The sequence below is a fragment of the Sinocyclocheilus rhinocerous genome, unplaced genomic scaffold, assembly GCF_001515625.1.
Source record: "Sinocyclocheilus rhinocerous isolate Xijiao unplaced genomic scaffold, SAMN03320098_v1.1 scaffold1252, whole genome shotgun sequence".
Taxonomy (NCBI): Eukaryota; Metazoa; Chordata; class Actinopteri; order Cypriniformes; family Cyprinidae; genus Sinocyclocheilus; species Sinocyclocheilus rhinocerous.
This window is the reverse complement of record NW_015640452.1, coordinates 1085096-1104863: the sequence shown is the minus strand read 5'-3', so window position 1 is coordinate 1104863 and position 19768 is coordinate 1085096. Positions and strand designations below refer to the sequence as shown.

The 19768-nt window shown below is 37.7% G+C and overlaps 1 protein-coding gene across 1 annotated transcript in view; it reads right to left on the bottom strand.

Annotated features, from left to right (window-relative positions):
• Window positions 1-19768, bottom strand: part of LOC107752895 (abl interactor 2-like) — a 61538-nt gene that overhangs the window by 9561 nt on the left and 32209 nt on the right. Inside the window, exons 2-7 of the mRNA XM_016568971.1 lie at window positions 16089-16256; window positions 13862-14038; window positions 13678-13695; window positions 12978-13075; window positions 2450-2599; window positions 282-403 (exon numbers count right to left, since the gene is read on the bottom strand). Of these exons, the coding sequence (XP_016424457.1) occupies window positions 282-403; window positions 2450-2599; window positions 12978-13075; window positions 13678-13695; window positions 13862-14038; window positions 16089-16256 (733 nt within the window). The remainder of the gene's footprint in view (window positions 1-281; window positions 404-2449; window positions 2600-12977; window positions 13076-13677; window positions 13696-13861; window positions 14039-16088; window positions 16257-19768) is intronic.

Here is a 19768-nt window from a genome sequence, read left to right as displayed (position 1 = left end):
GCTTGTCAGTTTTTCTGTGGAAATATAACTAAACTCATTTTGTTTTCCACAAAAACAGAAAAATACATACAAATTTGGAGCAACATGAACAGATGAAAGAATTTTATCTTTTGGATGAACTATCCTATTAATGTGTTTAGCATTTGAATCTAGATATAAAGCCAGTTATTAGCAAGTTCATATCACACTTCTTAAACAAGCTCTTATTATAAATAATCAAAAAACAGCCAGACTGCAAGCAGTACATATGTTAAGTGTGCTTTCTGTGATAAAGATGTCACCTGGAAAGGCGCTGGGTGGAGAGGGTGTGGGCACAGCGATGGGAACACCCACACTGCCGCTGCCGCTGTTTTCACGACTGCTGCTGCGACTGCTGGGATGACTGCCGTCACTGCTCCCGCTGCTAAACACACGCTACAGATTACACACCTCACACACATACGCCCCGTTATACACATACTGACATCCAAAGACTCACACACAGAGACAACAAAACAGATGAATCATACACTCACCACTGCAAGTGCTCTCAAACACACATACATCATACAAACTCAGACACATACACAGATATTACCAATTTGAACAGCTCACACAAACACAAAGCAGCATGGGTTGGGTTCAGTGTCTATGACATAAAGAACATGAGATGGCAGCATTTGTGAGTCACAGAAGGAACGGAGAAGCAACAGCAGAGACTTTGTGGGCAGAAAGTAGTACACTCATAGCCTGCACTCATACTGAATACATGGAGCACAGACTGCATGAGATTATGTGCTTGAGATGAAGAGAAAAGAGCAAGAAGAAATGCATAAAATCAATCAGTAATGAGATGAAGGTCTTTGAGTGAGATACTTTTTTGAGATGAAAAGAGAAACAGACAGCAATGCCAGGCGAATATAGAGCTGAAGCAACTGAAGAAAAGGTACAAGACACATTAAAGAGTGTCTTGAAGAGAAGAATGAACTGTCAGCATCAAAGCAACAATTTTCATAATCAGCATGAAATGGAAATTATACTTTTTTTAACGCATATTACCAATTTGATTTTGAACAACTTCCAAAAAAAGAAATTCTGACCTTGAAATTTTGATCAAAATTGATCATCCAATGAAAATGACTTCTCTCTGGGGACGTATGCTGGACTTCTCGAATCATTTAATTCATTTAAACCTGCTCTTTTCTTAAGGCCCTGATATTGTGACAGCAACGTTCTTTTTTGTTCCTCACTTAGAGGTAAAAGGAAGTTTGAAATACACAAGCAGCTGATTTAGCCTCTTGTAGGCTATAAAATTATGAGGGGAAATGAGATTTGGACAACACCGGCTGGACTCAAAACCTCCATCCTTGAAGTGCTACAACTCCAAAGTGCCAAGGCTCCAGCAACTTCGACTTTCTGTAGCCTCTAAATGCACGATTAAGGCTGGACTCCATTTATGAAGGCTGTGATGATATTAACGTGTTCTCAAATATGAATTTGAATACATTCAGATCATCAGCCCTTCTGAACGTCAGGAGGGCACAACCGTTGTTATTTTTGTCCAAGATGTTCAATAACATTTCCAACTGGCAGACAAATGGGAGAGGGCTGGGGAAAACAGCACCGAATGCTCTTTTTCGGATTCTGCACTGAGTGCCGAGAGGCAGTCGTAAAGAGCATGTGGGAGGACTTCAGCATACATTCACTGCTCAGGGTGAAAACATGAGAAATGCTTAGAAGTGTTTTCTAAGAAAACCCTTCTAGAACCGGTTAGAAGGTTGTAAGTGTATTGAAGAGTGTTCCTGCTCAACAAGTAAAACATGGGATGCTAAAAACAACAAGATCAGGGTTCGATTCCCAGGAAACACACATTATAAAATCGCTTTAGCTAAAAGTGTCAGCCAAATACATAAATGAAGATGTTACAGGCATCGCTGCAGACGGCACAGAGATCAAAGGAGAACAAGTGAGAGCCGTTACATAATTTCAGACACAGCAGGTCTGAGCTTCAAAGGAAAGACCGAGAGAACTATCTGCAAGAGTCTTGCGCTTGTTCTGCAATGTAGCGGACTTGATCTTTAAAATCCTCAGGAAAAATAAAACAAGAAAGGAAAGTTTGAGATGGGAGACAGAGAAAATGTCAGAGAAAGAGATGCTCTGCAGTCATTTGAGAGCATCTTCAGGCGTCTTTATCCTCCATGACTGATGAGGTGTTTGTGAGCACTGCTAACGTCACTTGCAACTGGTTGCCAAGGTTTCAGATTATGCAATTGTGCAGACAATCAACGATGCTTGTTTTAGAAGTGCTGGTGAAAAGCGATGTCTGTGTGAAAGAGCTTTACAGCAAAACCTGCTAATCAATGCTAGCTAATAAATACATTTACATACAGTCACTATATGTGCAAAGTCCCTAACTACAGTGTGAGAGAGGCATGCTCTGACAGAAAGGAGAGGATGTGGGTAATGGTACCTGTAAGTGCGGTTCCTCTGATTAACAGATGCTGTGCGCACAGGACTTTGCTGCAGAATGGGCGCCATATTGCGTGTGGGGCTTGGGACATAGTCATTAGGTACCACCGGAGGCCGCACTGGCTCAAGCGTTCTGTAGGGGGAGTGCCTCCTGTTGGGAGGGACAGCAGTTTAACAACCTTGGGGAAACTTGTTCAGACAATTTTGCTTGACAATGTCTGATATTCTCAAAATAAACAATCAGGACTTTTAGCATTCCTAAACAAAACAGTTATAATTCATCAACAGCATGATTTCAGTTTTCTTTGAAAGGATGAGATTCCATACATCATTTTCAAGGTTGTGAAACAACACAAATAACTAAAAATAAAGTACTTCGGATTTGAGGTCAGGAAAGTGCAGGTGAGAAATAGTAATTCAATCTGTGGAAATAAAATGTGAAGTCAGTGGCCCATTTTTTCTCTGATATCAAAAGAGAAAAAACGGGCATTACTGTTTGAGGCAACTATTAATAAACTATTAACATACATCTTTAATTAAAACAATTTATTACCACTTAAATCAACTAAATTGTCTCTTCATCACAGGAAAAACTGCAAGAACCTTAAAAGTACTAGGGATGCCCCGATACCAAAAACTTTGAGTATTGGTCGAAACTGATACGATACTAGCACAGTTTTTTTTTTTTTTATCAATGTAGAACTTTTATACCTCTCTGTGTGTTGACCTGTTCATCACTCTATTGTGTGGTAAACACTATCTACTAAATATAGACAACTTCATAATACAGAAAAATAACAAGTGAAAAAAATATAAAATCATAATCTATGACAAAAAAATACTATTATAGACTAGGTTAGTGGATAATTCAGCAGCAAAAAGTACTCTAGAAAAATGATGAGCGCACAATCATTTAATAAAACCTGAACATTAAGAGAAAAAAAAACATTATACAGTGGGGAAAAAAATAAAAGTGAGTAAGTGTAGGACTAAATTTGGTAAAATGTTACACATTGCTCTTTGTATTGTTGTAAAATACATTCATGAAATACAAGCACATATATTTATATATAAATATACACTATAAATTAACCTTTAAATGTATAGCAAAGTAATGAGGCAGCAACGTACAGTATGATAGATAGGCCAGAACAAGAAAGGATGAAAGAATAATCTTTCATTGTGCAAAAGTATTATAATATGAAAGGCTCCAATACAAAGCGTTATGTGCATCCTGTGCGCAGAATGATGCGCTTGAAGCAACACGGAGTCACAGCGTTCAACATAGAAAAGTTCAAAGCACAAAAGGAAGAGATATTGATGTGTAGTGTATTATATCTGTGATAGATTTTTTTTCTTTTAACTGTATTAAATTTCAGTTACTGTGTGCGTGAAGAACAATTCATGGTGTTGTGATCTAACAGACATCCAGTAGAAAGTTACATGATTTAGAAAGAGCACTAAACTCCAGCAAGATAAAGTCCTTTTATGCAAATCCATTGATCTTTATCTACATATCAAGTATAATGATAGGAACACTGAATTATCTTGGAGTTTCATTGTCTTGACTATAGTAACAAAACGCGACACACAGTTTGAATGCTGAGTGGAGGATGACAGACAGCCGCACCGGAGAGAAGAGTTTACGTGAACTTGAATTTAACGACTTAAACATTCATCTGCACCTCACATTAAACTATGGAACGGCTTCAGAACACTTGGAATATAGTGCACAAAAACTATATGGTGCTTTATAATGTTTTTGTGCCTTTTGTGGGGCATAACAATAACAGTATACGCACAGTATCCGATTTGGATCGGTCCTGTCTGACCAATACCCGATCTGGCATAAAATGGCAGTATCAGAGACCATATAGATACTCAGTATCGGATCGGTGCATCCCTAAAAAGTACTCAACCTTGCTTTTCTCTTAATTTGTGTCTCCTAAACAGCCACACAATGAATCTCTCAACAAAAAATCCAGCTCACACTAATAAATACATTTTGCTGAAATAAAATCATGCTATTTTGACGTGACATTTCAACCCCAGACTCTCATTACCATAATGTGTGCCCAATCATATTTCCACAACTCTAATACATATTTTTACCGTATTACAGTAAACTAATTACTGTACTTTTTTAAAATAAGCATAAATTAAAGGACAAGAAATACTACTCTTTTCCACAGTACAATGATGAGAATTCACATAGAAATCTGCTTAATTGTCATGAAAATAAATGTCAAAAAGCAAATCTTAATTGTCCAGAAAAAAAAGGCTTTTAAAAAAAAATGAAAGTATTGACCAGTTCTTGGCAGGTTTGCAAGATTCACCCAACAGTTTTACCAGATATGTACAGATTTACAACTTCCCTTCACTTGCATATGCATTTCATGAGGGAATGAGCTTTAGCTGTGTTGCTGACCTGTCCATTAAGCAACACACAATCTGGCCTGCAATGACCAGCCATCATGGGGCGACACAGGAAACCAAAAGGGAGCCAATCTTCACAGCCAGTGCTCAGAAAACAGGGCAGGACACACCCTCCGTCCTCAGTGCTCAAAACATCAAGCCCCGTCTTAATAATGAACACGCTTTAAAACTTAAGCATATCAGATCTTTCATAATCACAGTTTCACGCTTTCACAATTTTTGATGCATATTTAAAACACGGACCCAAATTTTTCTGACCCAAATGTAAATCAGGCTCTTCAATGGCATAAAGGGAAACAAGGGATGTAATGGATAATGCCATCTGTGAGGCTGAGGCTGAATTCTCCGAGGACTAAAGACATGACCCACACATGTGCCCCTGAGTCACATCACGCTGTGCATGACCTACACTGAAAAACAGGCTTTTACTAGGAAATGAAAACCTCACTGATGTTACTGTAGAAACATTATCATAAAAAACACTCTTTTAAATTATCGGACAAGTTGAAAGTGTCATAAAGTACCAGTCAAATGTTTGACACACTTAATGATCTACATAATGGAATAATGACAAATTATTAGGCGTGTCGACACATTTGACTGGTACTGCATATTAGAATTTGTCATTCATTTCATTTATCATAAAAACACTGCCGAATAAATTTAAATCAAAAGATTTTGTGCTGCTCAATGAAGGACCTCGGAGATGTAAATATTATAAGCAAAAACTCACAAAATGAGTCATCCACTGCTACAATCTCAGTCTCAATTCTCTCATTTGTGACCCTAGAGCTATAAAGCCCATATACATACCCTATGGTGCCTTTGCCTGGCATTGGGGGGCTGGGTGGTTTCTGTGTTGGAGGTGTGGTGCGAAGAAGGCTGCCCATCTTCATGTTCTGGGTGTTGACCTATGACAATAACAACAAAATCAACAATATCAAAGACAGCCTTTTGCTGTGAACAAAAGCATTTCAATTGCATGGAAGAGGAGGAAAACAGTATCTAAGTCGACAATAGCCTAGAACAGCAGCATAAAATGTAGAGCCACAGAGAGAAAGCATGTGAAAAAGTGTTTTATCTCATTTAGTTTTTTAAAGAAAACAAAGAAAAGACCAAACAAACAGAACAATCTCTCTCACACACACACACACACACACACACTCCTGAGCAACATGCAACAATGATAAAAATGTAAATGTGATATAGAAAGGATGAAAGAAGAAACAAGGATGATTGCCAAATCGGTGTTCAAATTCTAATTTGCAAAACCAAACTAAAATATTATTTGCTCCATTTCGATTCCTCAGTCATTAATGCGTCTATATAAGAAATTTCTGAGTCTCCAAATAGTGTTTTTGTAAAAAACTGACAAGCCTTTAAACCTAGAATGAATCAAATACAGAATATCAGTATTCTCAGTCCATATTTAGATCATATGAACTAAGGAATCAAACCTTATTCCTTCTCCATTCATGTCACCTGATCATAAGACAGCTGTAAAGACCCTTACCTTGAACCTAAGTAACCACTTAAACCAAGAGCGAAGCAGAGAACAGAGGTGAGAGGAAGCACAGAGAGGTTAGTGACACATCTCAGACACAAAGAAAACCCACGTCAGATTCTGGCATTTGTTAGTTCAAAACAAACATGTTAGTCTGAGAAATCATTCCCCCTGAAGTGAGCCTGTGTCCTACCTTCACACCATGACCGATATCGTCCAGCGTGCTGTAATCGATAGGTTTGCGAATAAACCGCACTGGCCTCTCGGGATTGGCTGGAGCAATGATTTTATGCGTTCGGGAGGTGTTCTTATTGGTTGTGAGGATGCCGATCTCCCGCCTCGCCACTTTTTCTTTGTGGATGTCCACCGTCTGGATTGGAGAAGTGGAAGAACAAAAAAAAAAAAAAAAGTTTAAAAAGTCTGAAGAAATTTGAGATGTACTAAAACTAAACTGGGTCATTTAGAATTAAAACCATATTTGTATCCATGATAGCCAATCATAATATAGGACATTTACGTACAGAAGTCTTAAAGCTACAATAGCAAGAATGTACTAACTGCATTGGAGAAAGAAATCATGAGAAAAAAAACGATGGCCTCTATTATCTGTGGAAACAGGTTCCAAAACATTGGAACATTGGATTGGATTATTAAAGCACGTAGTTGTGAGAGGTCTGAAATCCCTGTCGGTGGAGTTCTGTTTCATTTCACACGGCAATTTGGGAGAGGATCGTGTCAAAAGCACTTCACGAGAACAGCTGCATTAGATGTTGTGCCGCTGTGTTTAATCGCTTTAGAGCCCATGCTGTTGATAGCTGTTAAATAGAAAATAACAGCGGAAGCACAGAGGGGATAAGCCTCTGCTGCTGGCTTCTCAAACACAGCTAAATGATTTTTCAGTATTAAGTGACAGTGATATGGTAAATAGGGATCGAGTCCAGAACAACAGCTGGGTCCACAGATGAGGGCAGTGGATAGAAGACAGATCAGAGATATGGAGACAAAAACAAAAAAACAATGAAAACTGGAAGAGAGAAATCATTCATTATGGAGAAATAGGCAGCTGCTGTTGACCTGGGCCGTGTTTCCGAGAAGCATCGCTGGCAAACTATGGTCGCAAGTTCCGTCATTAGCAACATAGTTCAACGATTCAGCGTTTCCCCAAAACACAGTTCCAACAAACATCTGCAAATTGCACTGCAAAGCTGTGTGGTTGGAACTACAGCTATAGGTTAGAAGCATAGTTTCTTGTTAGTGTGACTTGTGGACTTACACAGATTGCTCTTGAGCAAGATAAGCAAGCTAACATGAAGTACATTCTATATCTTTCATTCCATATCCATATATAAAATACAGCGAAAAAAGTAATAGTGAAAAATTATTACAATTTAAAATAATTATTTTCTGCTTGAATATATTTTAAAATGTAATTTATTCCTGTAATGACAAAGATAAACTGACCGCACTCATTACTCAAGTCTTCAAGAGTCACATGATTCCTCAGAAATCATTCTAATATGCTGATTTGCTGCTCAAGAAACATTTATTATTAATATCAGTGTTGAAAGCAATTTTGCTGCTTAATATTTTTGTGGAAACCATGACACAATTATAGGATACTTTAATGAAAAGAAACTTCAAAAGAACATCATTTATTTGAAATAAATCTTTTGTAATATTATATTCTGATCAATATAATGCAAGTTTGGTAAATAAAAGTAAAGGAAAAAAATTAAATAGCATCACAAGGGTGAGGTACTCTGAATAGTTCAGCTCAGAGCTTTGTGTAATGCAACAGTCCAGATGTGACGCCACAGGGAGGAATTTCCCGCAACTGGTAGAGGAGAGGCAGAGAGAAAGAAAGAGAGAGAAGTGGTGACTGAGGAAAAGAGAGAAGGCAGGGACATAAGGCAACACAGAAATGAGTATGCGTGACTAACATTTGCAAATATCTTTGGCTAGCACAAAACACTCCAGCAGTCGCACCAGACCCCTGCGGTTACGCTGCATCTGAATTACAGCTTATTACAGACTGTGACTCTGTGGCAAGATGTTTAATTACAGAATCAATGAGATCGACTGACTCGAAAACTGGCTGGACAAGGATCCTCCTGTCTGATCAGCTAACCAAAGTTCTGAATAATTAAAAAAAATAAAAGACAATCTTGGGTAACTGTACTTTTCATGTGTGACCATTCATGAGGGCATAATGTTTGATTAAAGTAATAAAGATTTCTACACTAATATTAGTGTCAGAACCACTTATAATCAAGCTTCTTATAATCTACCTTTTACCTAACTATGTCACATTCATTTACTTGTCACCTCCTAGCAGACTCTTCGAGCTGTCAGTCATCCTTCAGTAAATATAGCCCAGAGTGTGACATTGTATGGGGAGGTGTGGTGTGTTGCTAGGTTACCTGAGATATGTGGTTGATGGAGGACTCCATTCGGCGCAGCTGGGACGCCTGGATGTCGAGCATTTGGAGCACATTGTTGGCGAGTGTGTTGATCAGGTAGGCCACGCTGGCCAGGGACTGAGTGGTGTAGTTCTTGGTTTCCTCTAGAGCGGCGTGCTTGTCTGGAGACTGATGGAGAAATAAAAGAGCAATAATCAGTGCGCCATTAAATCTGTTCAGCCATTTCAGCCAGTCTTATATTACGGGGCTGTTGAATGCTTGAATCTGATTGGCTGACGACCGTTCTAAGGTGAGCAATTATTTTCAGGGAAACGTACGGCTAAAGTAGTTCCAGGCAGGTCTTGACCACATTACATCTCTATATCACTTCGCCAAATTATTTCAGTTATTTCAAAAGTCCTTACAGCCTAAAACAGCAAAAGAACCAAAACCCACAATGATACTAGGCTAATAAATATAGTAGGGCTGCGAGATACAAATGACATGACAAAAATCATAATTGTCGATTATTCCCTTGATTATTAATTACGATTATCACAATTTACATTGAATGATGTTTGTAACATTGTTTGAAGCAACTGCATGTCATATTTTATATGAACATAAATAAGCTAAAAACACTCTAACTTAGAGCTGTCACGATTATGAAATTTGGCTGATGATTAATTGTCTAAAAATAGTCACGGTTATTGCGATTAATTGTCTGTTTTAGGGCTTTGGCGACTATGACGATTATTCCCTTGTTCCCATGTTCCCATGTTTATTCTGTTAACTATTTGTATTCTTACAAAATACATTCATGAAAATAGGATAGAAATCATGAGAAAAATAAAAGCTTCTAATAATCTTTCTGTGTGCAAAACTTTGATAATGTGAAACGCTTCAAACAGAGCGGCACAAAGCTCTTATGCACATCTAGGGTGCAAAATGATGTGCTTGAACCAATGTTGTCACACCGTAACCAAAGTCGCAGCGTAAGTCACCACTGAAAAGAATAAGAACATTTTGGGAGGATATTCATTTGACCCGAATTGATTCTCCCAGCCAAAGACAGGAGAAGCAGTAACCAGCACTCTAAATCTTTCTCCATTTGGAGTAGCAAATGAGCAAAGTTAAATTTAAAGAGCTCTTTAAATTTATCCATGATGATAACTCCAAGATACGTAAATCTATGCATAACATAAATGTTATGTAACGGGTAGTTCCTAGCTGCAGAATGTAGTGGAAAAATCTCGCTCTTGCTCAGATTTAATCAGCCCAAATGACTTTGTCAAAGCAAAATTGACACTGCAACTAACTAAAATATTCTTTACTGAATCAATGCTCAACTAAACCAAATCAGAATCAACCTGGGACCTTGCCAAATCAAATGGATAAAATGAGTCGTTCACAAGCTACTGTCTTCACTGACAAACGGTTTGCAAGTTTCGTTTCTTACAATGGATATAGGTAAATATCCACCTCATCCAACCCTTTGTTTTCTGTCTATAAAGTTTCCTGTTACAGTGTGAAAAACCCCTGGGATTCAGTGCGTGAGTAAAGTGTCCAGATGAATCAAACTGAATCACGAATAATTTCAGACCTTATTGCATAACCATTTAATCAATTAGATCAAACAATCATTCATTTACAAATCTGGAATCACTAGTTCTGATTCTAAAGAGCAGAAAACACACAAGAGATAACTGCTGAAATTCTATAAGGGAAAATGATTCACAGGTTGGTATACAAGAAAATCTCCACCGTCAGACAAAGATGTATCAGTATTTCATTGGGGCTCGTGCCCCAGTTAGAAGGGTCTAGCGACACCTCTGGTGTGGAAAATGTCAGGATCTAAGCAGTTCTTCAGTGACATCAAGCTGCACAGTCACATGACCTGGGCTTTGATCCCCAGGCTGACAGAGAGAAAGTGTACGTGTGTATGTACACAATTCCTGTCTTTGTCCCAGGACGGTACCAGGAGGGAACAGTCACCTCTCACATACTTTTGACTATTATAGATGGCAAGCCGCTGTAACTAGGGCTGGGCGATATGGCCAAAAAATTATCTTGATATTTTTTTTTCATATCAGTCGATATCGATAATTACCACAATAAATGTAAACTTTTTATTTCTTTCAAGTTTAAAGGCAGATTTTTGCTCCAATGTGAAAGCTGTAAAAACCAGATTGTGGTTTTCAACTATTCTTTATGGTCAGAACATGACAAACACTACGTTTTTGAATTCTTTACACTTCTCCAGTCATTTTTCCTTAACAAAAGAAATATCTTAATAGAAAAAAATAATTTCTTAGTTCTGCATGTTTTAGTAATGAGTAATATTGTTTCAAATCAAGAAACAAGTTTGTGTTGCCTGATAATATTAATTACATTTTAATTAACATTTTTTTGTCTCTTAGAAATACACATTTGATAGTAGCTTGAGTTAGGATGCAGATGTAGATTTATGTTCATTATCAAAATCAGTAATATCTGTAAAAATTGTAGCAATCTCATTTTTATATGGTGAAATTGAATTATTCTGACTGTTTAAGTTTTTTTTTTTTAACCATTGGTCTTCCATAACATACATTTAGATCATGATAATCACAGTTAAAACCACAAATATAGCACCTCAATACCATGGTAAAAATTTAATATGGCTTGTAGGTATTTATGAAAAACAGTAGTCTAAATACATTTATAAATGCATAAACGCTATAGCTTAATCACAAAAAAGCACAGTATCCGATTTGGATCGGTCCTGTCTGACCAATACCCGATCTGGCATAAAATGGCAGTATCAGAGACCATATAGATACTCAGTATCGGATCGGTGCATCCCTAAAAAGTACTCAACCTTGCTTTTCTCTTAATTTGTGTCTCCTAAACAGCCACACAATGAATCTCTCAACAAAAAATCCAGCTCACACTAATAAATACATTTTGCTGAAATAAAATCATGCTATTTTGACGTGACATTTCAACCCCAGACTCTCATTACCATAATGTGTGCCCAATCATATTTCCACAACTCTAATACATATTTTTACCGTATTACAGTAAACTAATTACTGTACTTTTTTAAAATAAGCATAAATTAAAGGACAAGAAATACTACTCTTTTCCACAGTACAATGATGAGAATTCACATAGAAATCTGCTTAATTGTCATGAAAATAAATGTCAAAAAGCAAATCTTAATTGTCCAGAAAAAAAAGGCTTTTAAAAAAAAATGAAAGTATTGACCAGTTCTTGGCAGGTTTGCAAGATTCACCCAACAGTTTTACCAGATATGTACAGATTTACAACTTCCCTTCACTTGCATATGCATTTCATGAGGGAATGAGCTTTAGCCGTGTTGCTGACCTGTCCATTAAGCAACACACAATCTGGCCTGCAATGACCAGCCATCATGGGGCGACACAGGAAACCAAAAGGGAGCCAATCTTCACAGCCAGTGCTCAGAAAACAGGGCAGGACACACCCTCCGTCCTCAGTGCTCAAAACATCAAGCCCCGTCTTAATAATGAACACGCTTTAAAACTTAAGCATATCAGATCTTTCATAATCACAGTTTCACGCTTTCACAATTTTTGATGCATATTTAAAACACGGACCCAAATTTTTCTGACCCAAATGTAAATCAGGCTCTTCAATGGCATAAAGGGAAACAAGGGATGTAATGGATAATGCCATCTGTGAGGCTGAGGCTGAATTCTCCGAGGACTAAAGACATGACCCACACATGTGCCCCTGAGTCACATCACGCTGTGCATGACCTACACTGAAAAACAGGCTTTTACTAGGAAATGAAAACCTCACTGATGTTACTGTAGAAACATTATCATAAAAAACACTCTTTTAAATTATCGGACAAGTTGAAAGTGTCATAAAGTACCAGTCAAATGTTTGACACACTTAATGATCTACATAATGGAATAATGACAAATTATTAGGCGTGTCGACACATTTGACTGGTACTGCATATTAGAATTTGTCATTCATTTCATTTATCATAAAAACACTGCCGAATAAATTTAAATCAAAAGATTTTGTGCTGCTCAATGAAGGACCTCGGAGATGTAAATATTATAAGCAAAAACTCACAAAATGAGTCATCCACTGCTACAATCTCAGTCTCAATTCTCTCATTTGTGACCCTAGAGCTATAAAGCCCATATACATACCCTATGGTGCCTTTGCCTGGCATTGGGGGGCTGGGTGGTTTCTGTGTTGGAGGTGTGGTGCGAAGAAGGCTGCCCATCTTCATGTTCTGGGTGTTGACCTATGACAATAACAACAAAATCAACAATATCAAAGACAGCCTTTTGCTGTGAACAAAAGCATTTCAATTGCATGGAAGAGGAGGAAAACAGTATCTAAGTCGACAATAGCCTAGAACAGCAGCATAAAATGTAGAGCCACAGAGAGAAAGCATGTGAAAAAGTGTTTTATCTCATTTAGTTTTTTAAAGAAAACAAAGAAAAGACCAAACAAACAGAACAATCTCTCTCACACACACACACACACACACACACTCCTGAGCAACATGCAACAATGATAAAAATGTAAATGTGATATAGAAAGGATGAAAGAAGAAACAAGGATGATTGCCAAATCGGTGTTCAAATTCTAATTTGCAAAACCAAACTAAAATATTATTTGCTCCATTTCGATTCCTCAGTCATTAATGCGTCTATATAAGAAATTTCTGAGTCTCCAAATAGTGTTTTTGTAAAAAACTGACAAGCCTTTAAACCTAGAATGAATCAAATACAGAATATCAGTATTCTCAGTCCATATTTAGATCATATGAACTAAGGAATCAAACCTTATTCCTTCTCCATTCATGTCACCTGATCATAAGACAGCTGTAAAGACCCTTACCTTGAACCTAAGTAACCACTTAAACCAAGAGCGAAGCAGAGAACAGAGGTGAGAGGAAGCACAGAGAGGTTAGTGACACATCTCAGACACAAAGAAAACCCACGTCAGATTCTGGCATTTGTTAGTTCAAAACAAACATGTTAGTCTGAGAAATCATTCCCCCTGAAGTGAGCCTGTGTCCTACCTTCACACCATGACCGATATCGTCCAGCGTGCTGTAATCGATAGGTTTGCGAATAAACCGCACTGGCCTCTCGGGATTGGCTGGAGCAATGATTTTATGCGTTCGGGAGGTGTTCTTATTGGTTGTGAGGATGCCGATCTCCCGCCTCGCCACTTTTTCTTTGTGGATGTCCACCGTCTGGATTGGAGAAGTGGAAGAACAAAAAAAAAAAAAAAAGTTTAAAAAGTCTGAAGAAATTTGAGATGTACTAAAACTAAACTGGGTCATTTAGAATTAAAACCATATTTGTATCCATGATAGCCAATCATAATATAGGACATTTACGTACAGAAGTCTTAAAGCTACAATAGCAAGAATGTACTAACTGCATTGGAGAAAGAAATCATGAGAAAAAAAACGATGGCCTCTATTATCTGTGGAAACAGGTTCCAAAACATTGGAACATTGGATTGGATTATTAAAGCACGTAGTTGTGAGAGGTCTGAAATCCCTGTCGGTGGAGTTCTGTTTCATTTCACACGGCAATTTGGGAGAGGATCGTGTCAAAAGCACTTCACGAGAACAGCTGCATTAGATGTTGTGCCGCTGTGTTTAATCGCTTTAGAGCCCATGCTGTTGATAGCTGTTAAATAGAAAATAACAGCGGAAGCACAGAGGGGATAAGCCTCTGCTGCTGGCTTCTCAAACACAGCTAAATGATTTTTCAGTATTAAGTGACAGTGATATGGTAAATAGGGATCGAGTCCAGAACAACAGCTGGGTCCACAGATGAGGGCAGTGGATAGAAGACAGATCAGAGATATGGAGACAAAAACAAAAAAACAATGAAAACTGGAAGAGAGAAATCATTCATTATGGAGAAATAGGCAGCTGCTGTTGACCTGGGCCGTGTTTCCGAGAAGCATCGCTGGCAAACTATGGTCGCAAGTTCCGTCATTAGCAACATAGTTCAACGATTCAGCGTTTCCCCAAAACACAGTTCCAACAAACATCTGCAAATTGCACTGCAAAGCTGTGTGGTTGGAACTACAGCTATAGGTTAGAAGCATAGTTTCTTGTTAGTGTGACTTGTGGACTTACACAGATTGCTCTTGAGCAAGATAAGCAAGCTAACATGAAGTACATTCTATATCTTTCATTCCATATCCATATATAAAATACAGCGAAAAAAGTAATAGTGAAAAATTATTACAATTTAAAATAATTATTTTCTGCTTGAATATATTTTAAAATGTAATTTATTCCTGTAATGACAAAGATAAACTGACCGCACTCATTACTCAAGTCTTCAAGAGTCACATGATTCCTCAGAAATCATTCTAATATGCTGATTTGCTGCTCAAGAAACATTTATTATTAATATCAGTGTTGAAAGCAATTTTGCTGCTTAATATTTTTGTGGAAACCATGACACAATTATAGGATACTTTAATGAAAAGAAACTTCAAAAGAACATCATTTATTTGAAATAAATCTTTTGTAATATTATATTCTGATCAATATAATGCAAGTTTGGTAAATAAAAGTAAAGGAAAAAAATTAAATAGCATCACAAGGGTGAGGTACTCTGAATAGTTCAGCTCAGAGCTTTGTGTAATGCAACAGTCCAGATGTGACGCCACAGGGAGGAATTTCCCGCAACTGGTAGAGGAGAGGCAGAGAGAAAGAAAGAGAGAGAAGTGGTGACTGAGGAAAAGAGAGAAGGCAGGGACATAAGGCAACACAGAAATGAGTATGCGTGACTAACATTTGCAAATATCTTTGGCTAGCACAAAACACTCCAGCAGTCGCACCAGACCCCTGCGGTTACGCTGCATCTGAATTACAGCTTATTACAGACTGTGACTCTGTGGCAAGATGTTTAATTACAGAATCAATGAGATCGACTGACTCGAAAACTGGCTGGACAAGGATCCTCCTGTCTGATCAGCTAACCAAAGTTCTGAATAATTAAAAAAAATAAAAGACAATCTTGGGTAACTGTACTTTTCATGTGTGACCATTCATGAGGGCATAATGTTTGATTAAAGTAATAAAGATTTCTACACTAATATTAGTGTCAGAACCACTTATAATCAAGCTTCTTATAATCTACCTTTTACCTAACTATGTCACATTCATTTACTTGTCACCTCCTAGCAGACTCTTCGAGCTGTCAGTCATCCTTCAGTAAATATAGCCCAGAGTGTGACATTGTATGGGGAGGTGTGGTGTGTTGCTAGGTTACCTGAGATATGTGGTTGATGGAGGACTCCATTCGGCGCAGCTGGGACGCCTGGATGTCGAGCATTTGGAGCACATTGTTGGCGAGTGTGTTGATCAGGTAGGCCACGCTGGCCAGGGACTGAGTGGTGTAGTTCTTGGTTTCCTCTAGAGCGGCGTGCTTGTCTGGAGACTGATGGAGAAATAAAAGAGCAATAATCAGTGCGCCATTAAATCTGTTCAGCCATTTCAGCCAGTCTTATATTACGGGGCTGTTGAATGCTTGAATCTGATTGGCTGACGACCGTTCTAAGGTGAGCAATTATTTTCAGGGAAACGTACGGCTAAAGTAGTTCCAGGCAGGTCTTGACCACATTACATCTCTATATCACTTCGCCAAATTATTTCAGTTATTTCAAAAGTCCTTACAGCCTAAAACAGCAAAAGAACCAAAACCCACAATGATACTAGGCTAATAAATATAGTAGGGCTGCGAGATACAAATGACATGACAAAAATCATAATTGTCGATTATTCCCTTGATTATTAATTACGATTATCACAATTTACATTGAATGATGTTTGTAACATTGTTTGAAGCAACTGCATGTCATATTTTATATGAACATAAATAAGCTAAAAACACTCTAACTTAGAGCTGTCACGATTATGAAATTTGGCTGATGATTAATTGTCTAAAAATAGTCACGGTTATTGCGATTAATTGTCTGTTTTAGGGCTTTGGCGACTATGACGATTATTCCCTTGTTCCCATGTTCCCATGTTTATTCTGTTAACTATTTGTATTCTTACAAAATACATTCATGAAAATAGGATAGAAATCATGAGAAAAATAAAAGCTTCTAATAATCTTTCTGTGTGCAAAACTTTGATAATGTGAAACGCTTCAAACAGAGCGGCACAAAGCTCTTATGCACATCTAGGGTGCAAAATGATGTGCTTGAACCAATGTTGTCACACCGTAACCAAAGTCGCAGCGTAAGTCACCACTGAAAAGAATAAGAACATTTTGGGAGGATATTCATTTGACCCGAATTGATTCTCCCAGCCAAAGACAGGAGAAGCAGTAACCAGCACTCTAAATCTTTCTCCATTTGGAGTAGCAAATGAGCAAAGTTAAATTTAAAGAGCTCTTTAAATTTATCCATGATGATAACTCCAAGATACGTAAATCTATGCATAACATAAATGTTATGTAACGGGTAGTTCCTAGCTGCAGAATGTAGTGGAAAAATCTCGCTCTTGCTCAGATTTAACTTATAACCAATCAGCCCAAATGACTTTGTCAAAGCAAAATTGACACTGCAACTAACTAAAATATTCTTTACTGAATCAATGCTCAACTAAACCAAATCAGAATCAACCTGGGACCTTGCCAAATCAAATGGATAAAATGAGTCGTTCACAAGCTACTGTCTTCACTGACAAACGGTTTGCAAGTTTCGTTTCTTACAATGGATATAGGTAAATATCCACCTCATCCAACCCTTTGTTTTCTGTCTATAAAGTTTCCTGTTACAGTGTGAAAAACCCCTGGGATTCAGTGCGTGAGTAAAGTGTCCAGATGAATCAAACTGAATCACGAATAATTTCAGACCTTATTGCATAACCATTTAATCAATTAGATCAAACAATCATTCATTTACAAATCTGGAATCACTAGTTCTGATTCTAAAGAGCAGAAAACACACAAGAGATAACTGCTGAAATTCTATAAGGGAAAATGATTCACAGGTTGGTATACAAGAAAATCTCCACCGTCAGACAAAGATGTATCAGTATTTCATTGGGGCTCGTGCCCCAGTTAGAAGGGTCTAGCGACACCTCTGGTGTGGAAAATGTCAGGATCTAAGCAGTTCTTCAGTGACATCAAGCTGCACAGTCACATGACCTGGGCTTTGATCCCCAGGCTGACAGAGAGAAAGTGTACGTGTGTATGTACACAATTCCTGTCTTTGTCCCAGGACGGTACCAGGAGGGAACAGTCACCTCTCACATACTTTTGACTATTATAGATGGCAAGCCGCTGTAACTAGGGCTGGGCGATATGGCCAAAAAATTATCTTGATATTTTTTTTTCATATCAGTCGATATCGATAATTACCACAATAAATGTAAACTTTTTATTTCTTTCAAGTTTAAAGGCAGATTTTTGCTCCAATGTGAAAGCTGTAAAAACCAGATTGTGGTTTTCAACTATTCTTTATGGTCAGAACATGACAAACACTACGTTTTTGAATTCTTTACACTTCTCCAGTCATTTTTCCTTAACAAAAGAAATATCTTAATAGAAAAAAATAATTATGACTAAAAGGAGTAGTTGTTTCCACTGTTAGAAGGAAAAAATTATGCGCCGCATGCACACACACAGTTAAGCATTGCTACCTTGACAATGCAGCCTGTTCATTATCATAATAAAACACAGTCAGTCAAACACATGGAAACAAACACACTGCTCAGTTTAATTATGTAGTAAAATCTGTGCCGTTAAGTGTTATCACCGTACCGCCGTGATGTTATGTAAAACATTTTGTTTTACGTGGATATTGGAACGCGAGTGAAGTAGGCTACATAATATAGCTTCTTATATTTTTAATTCTTGTTCTTTTCTAAATACTGTTAATTGAAAGGTTTTTTTGTGGAGTGAGGGGAACTAAAATAGCCTAGCTATGTTTACAGTGTTTATTATAATGTTTGTAAACATTTCGCGTCGGCATTAGGCCTATTTCTGAATTAAATAATAAAATGCGACTTCTAGGCTACGCTTGTTTTTCTCTCTCTAAAAAACACATTTTTTTATACACGTGGCGTATTTTAACCATGCAGCAAATCTTTTTAAATATTTTGATAAATTACTGAAAAAAAATAAAAATAAATTACTTTTTAAACCGATTAATTGATTGTATTAATCGGTCAAAATTCTATACGGTTGGTTAACGGTTAACCGGTTAAAATGAACATCTCTATGAGAAACAGTAGTCTACATACATTTATAAATGCATAAAGGCTATAGCTTAATCACAAAAAAATGCTGTAATTATGTTCCTTTACTCCTCCTTCAATATATTTAATAGGGATGCACCGAATGTTCGGCAACCGCAATGATTCGGCTGAAAATAGCAAAAAAAGCTCTTTCGGTGTTTGGCCGAATAAGCGAAAAGACCGAATAAATTGTACCGAACAATGATATGACGCAATCAAATAGCAACCAGCGCAGAGTGAGAGGCGCGCACTCTTTATTATGCAGCACACACGTCAGCAGTGTGGAAGATTTGAACTGTCGGAGAAAGACGCAAAAATCATTACAAGCACCGACAGCGAGAGACTGTTTAGGACTGCATCGCGTGTCTTCAATGAGAAGAGGAAGGGGTGATTCTTGCTGGTTACTGTATGATGATTGAAACCGCGAAATGTCCTTAAACAATTAGTAAATAAACTGCAGAACGTTATGTTTTCTAATACACGCGCGCATTGCATGTATTCTGACAGCGCTGCATGAACTCGCAGCAGATCTGCTTGTTAACCAGGGTTCAAAGTCCAAAGCGCGAGGAAAATCTGCGCTGATACAGTCGTCAGTTGCTCAGTCACATTTTTATGAATTTTTACAAGGCATGTGACAATGCGATACATACGACGTATTCGTAATGAGACTCATTTATAAATCTGCTGTCAACAAAAATAAGC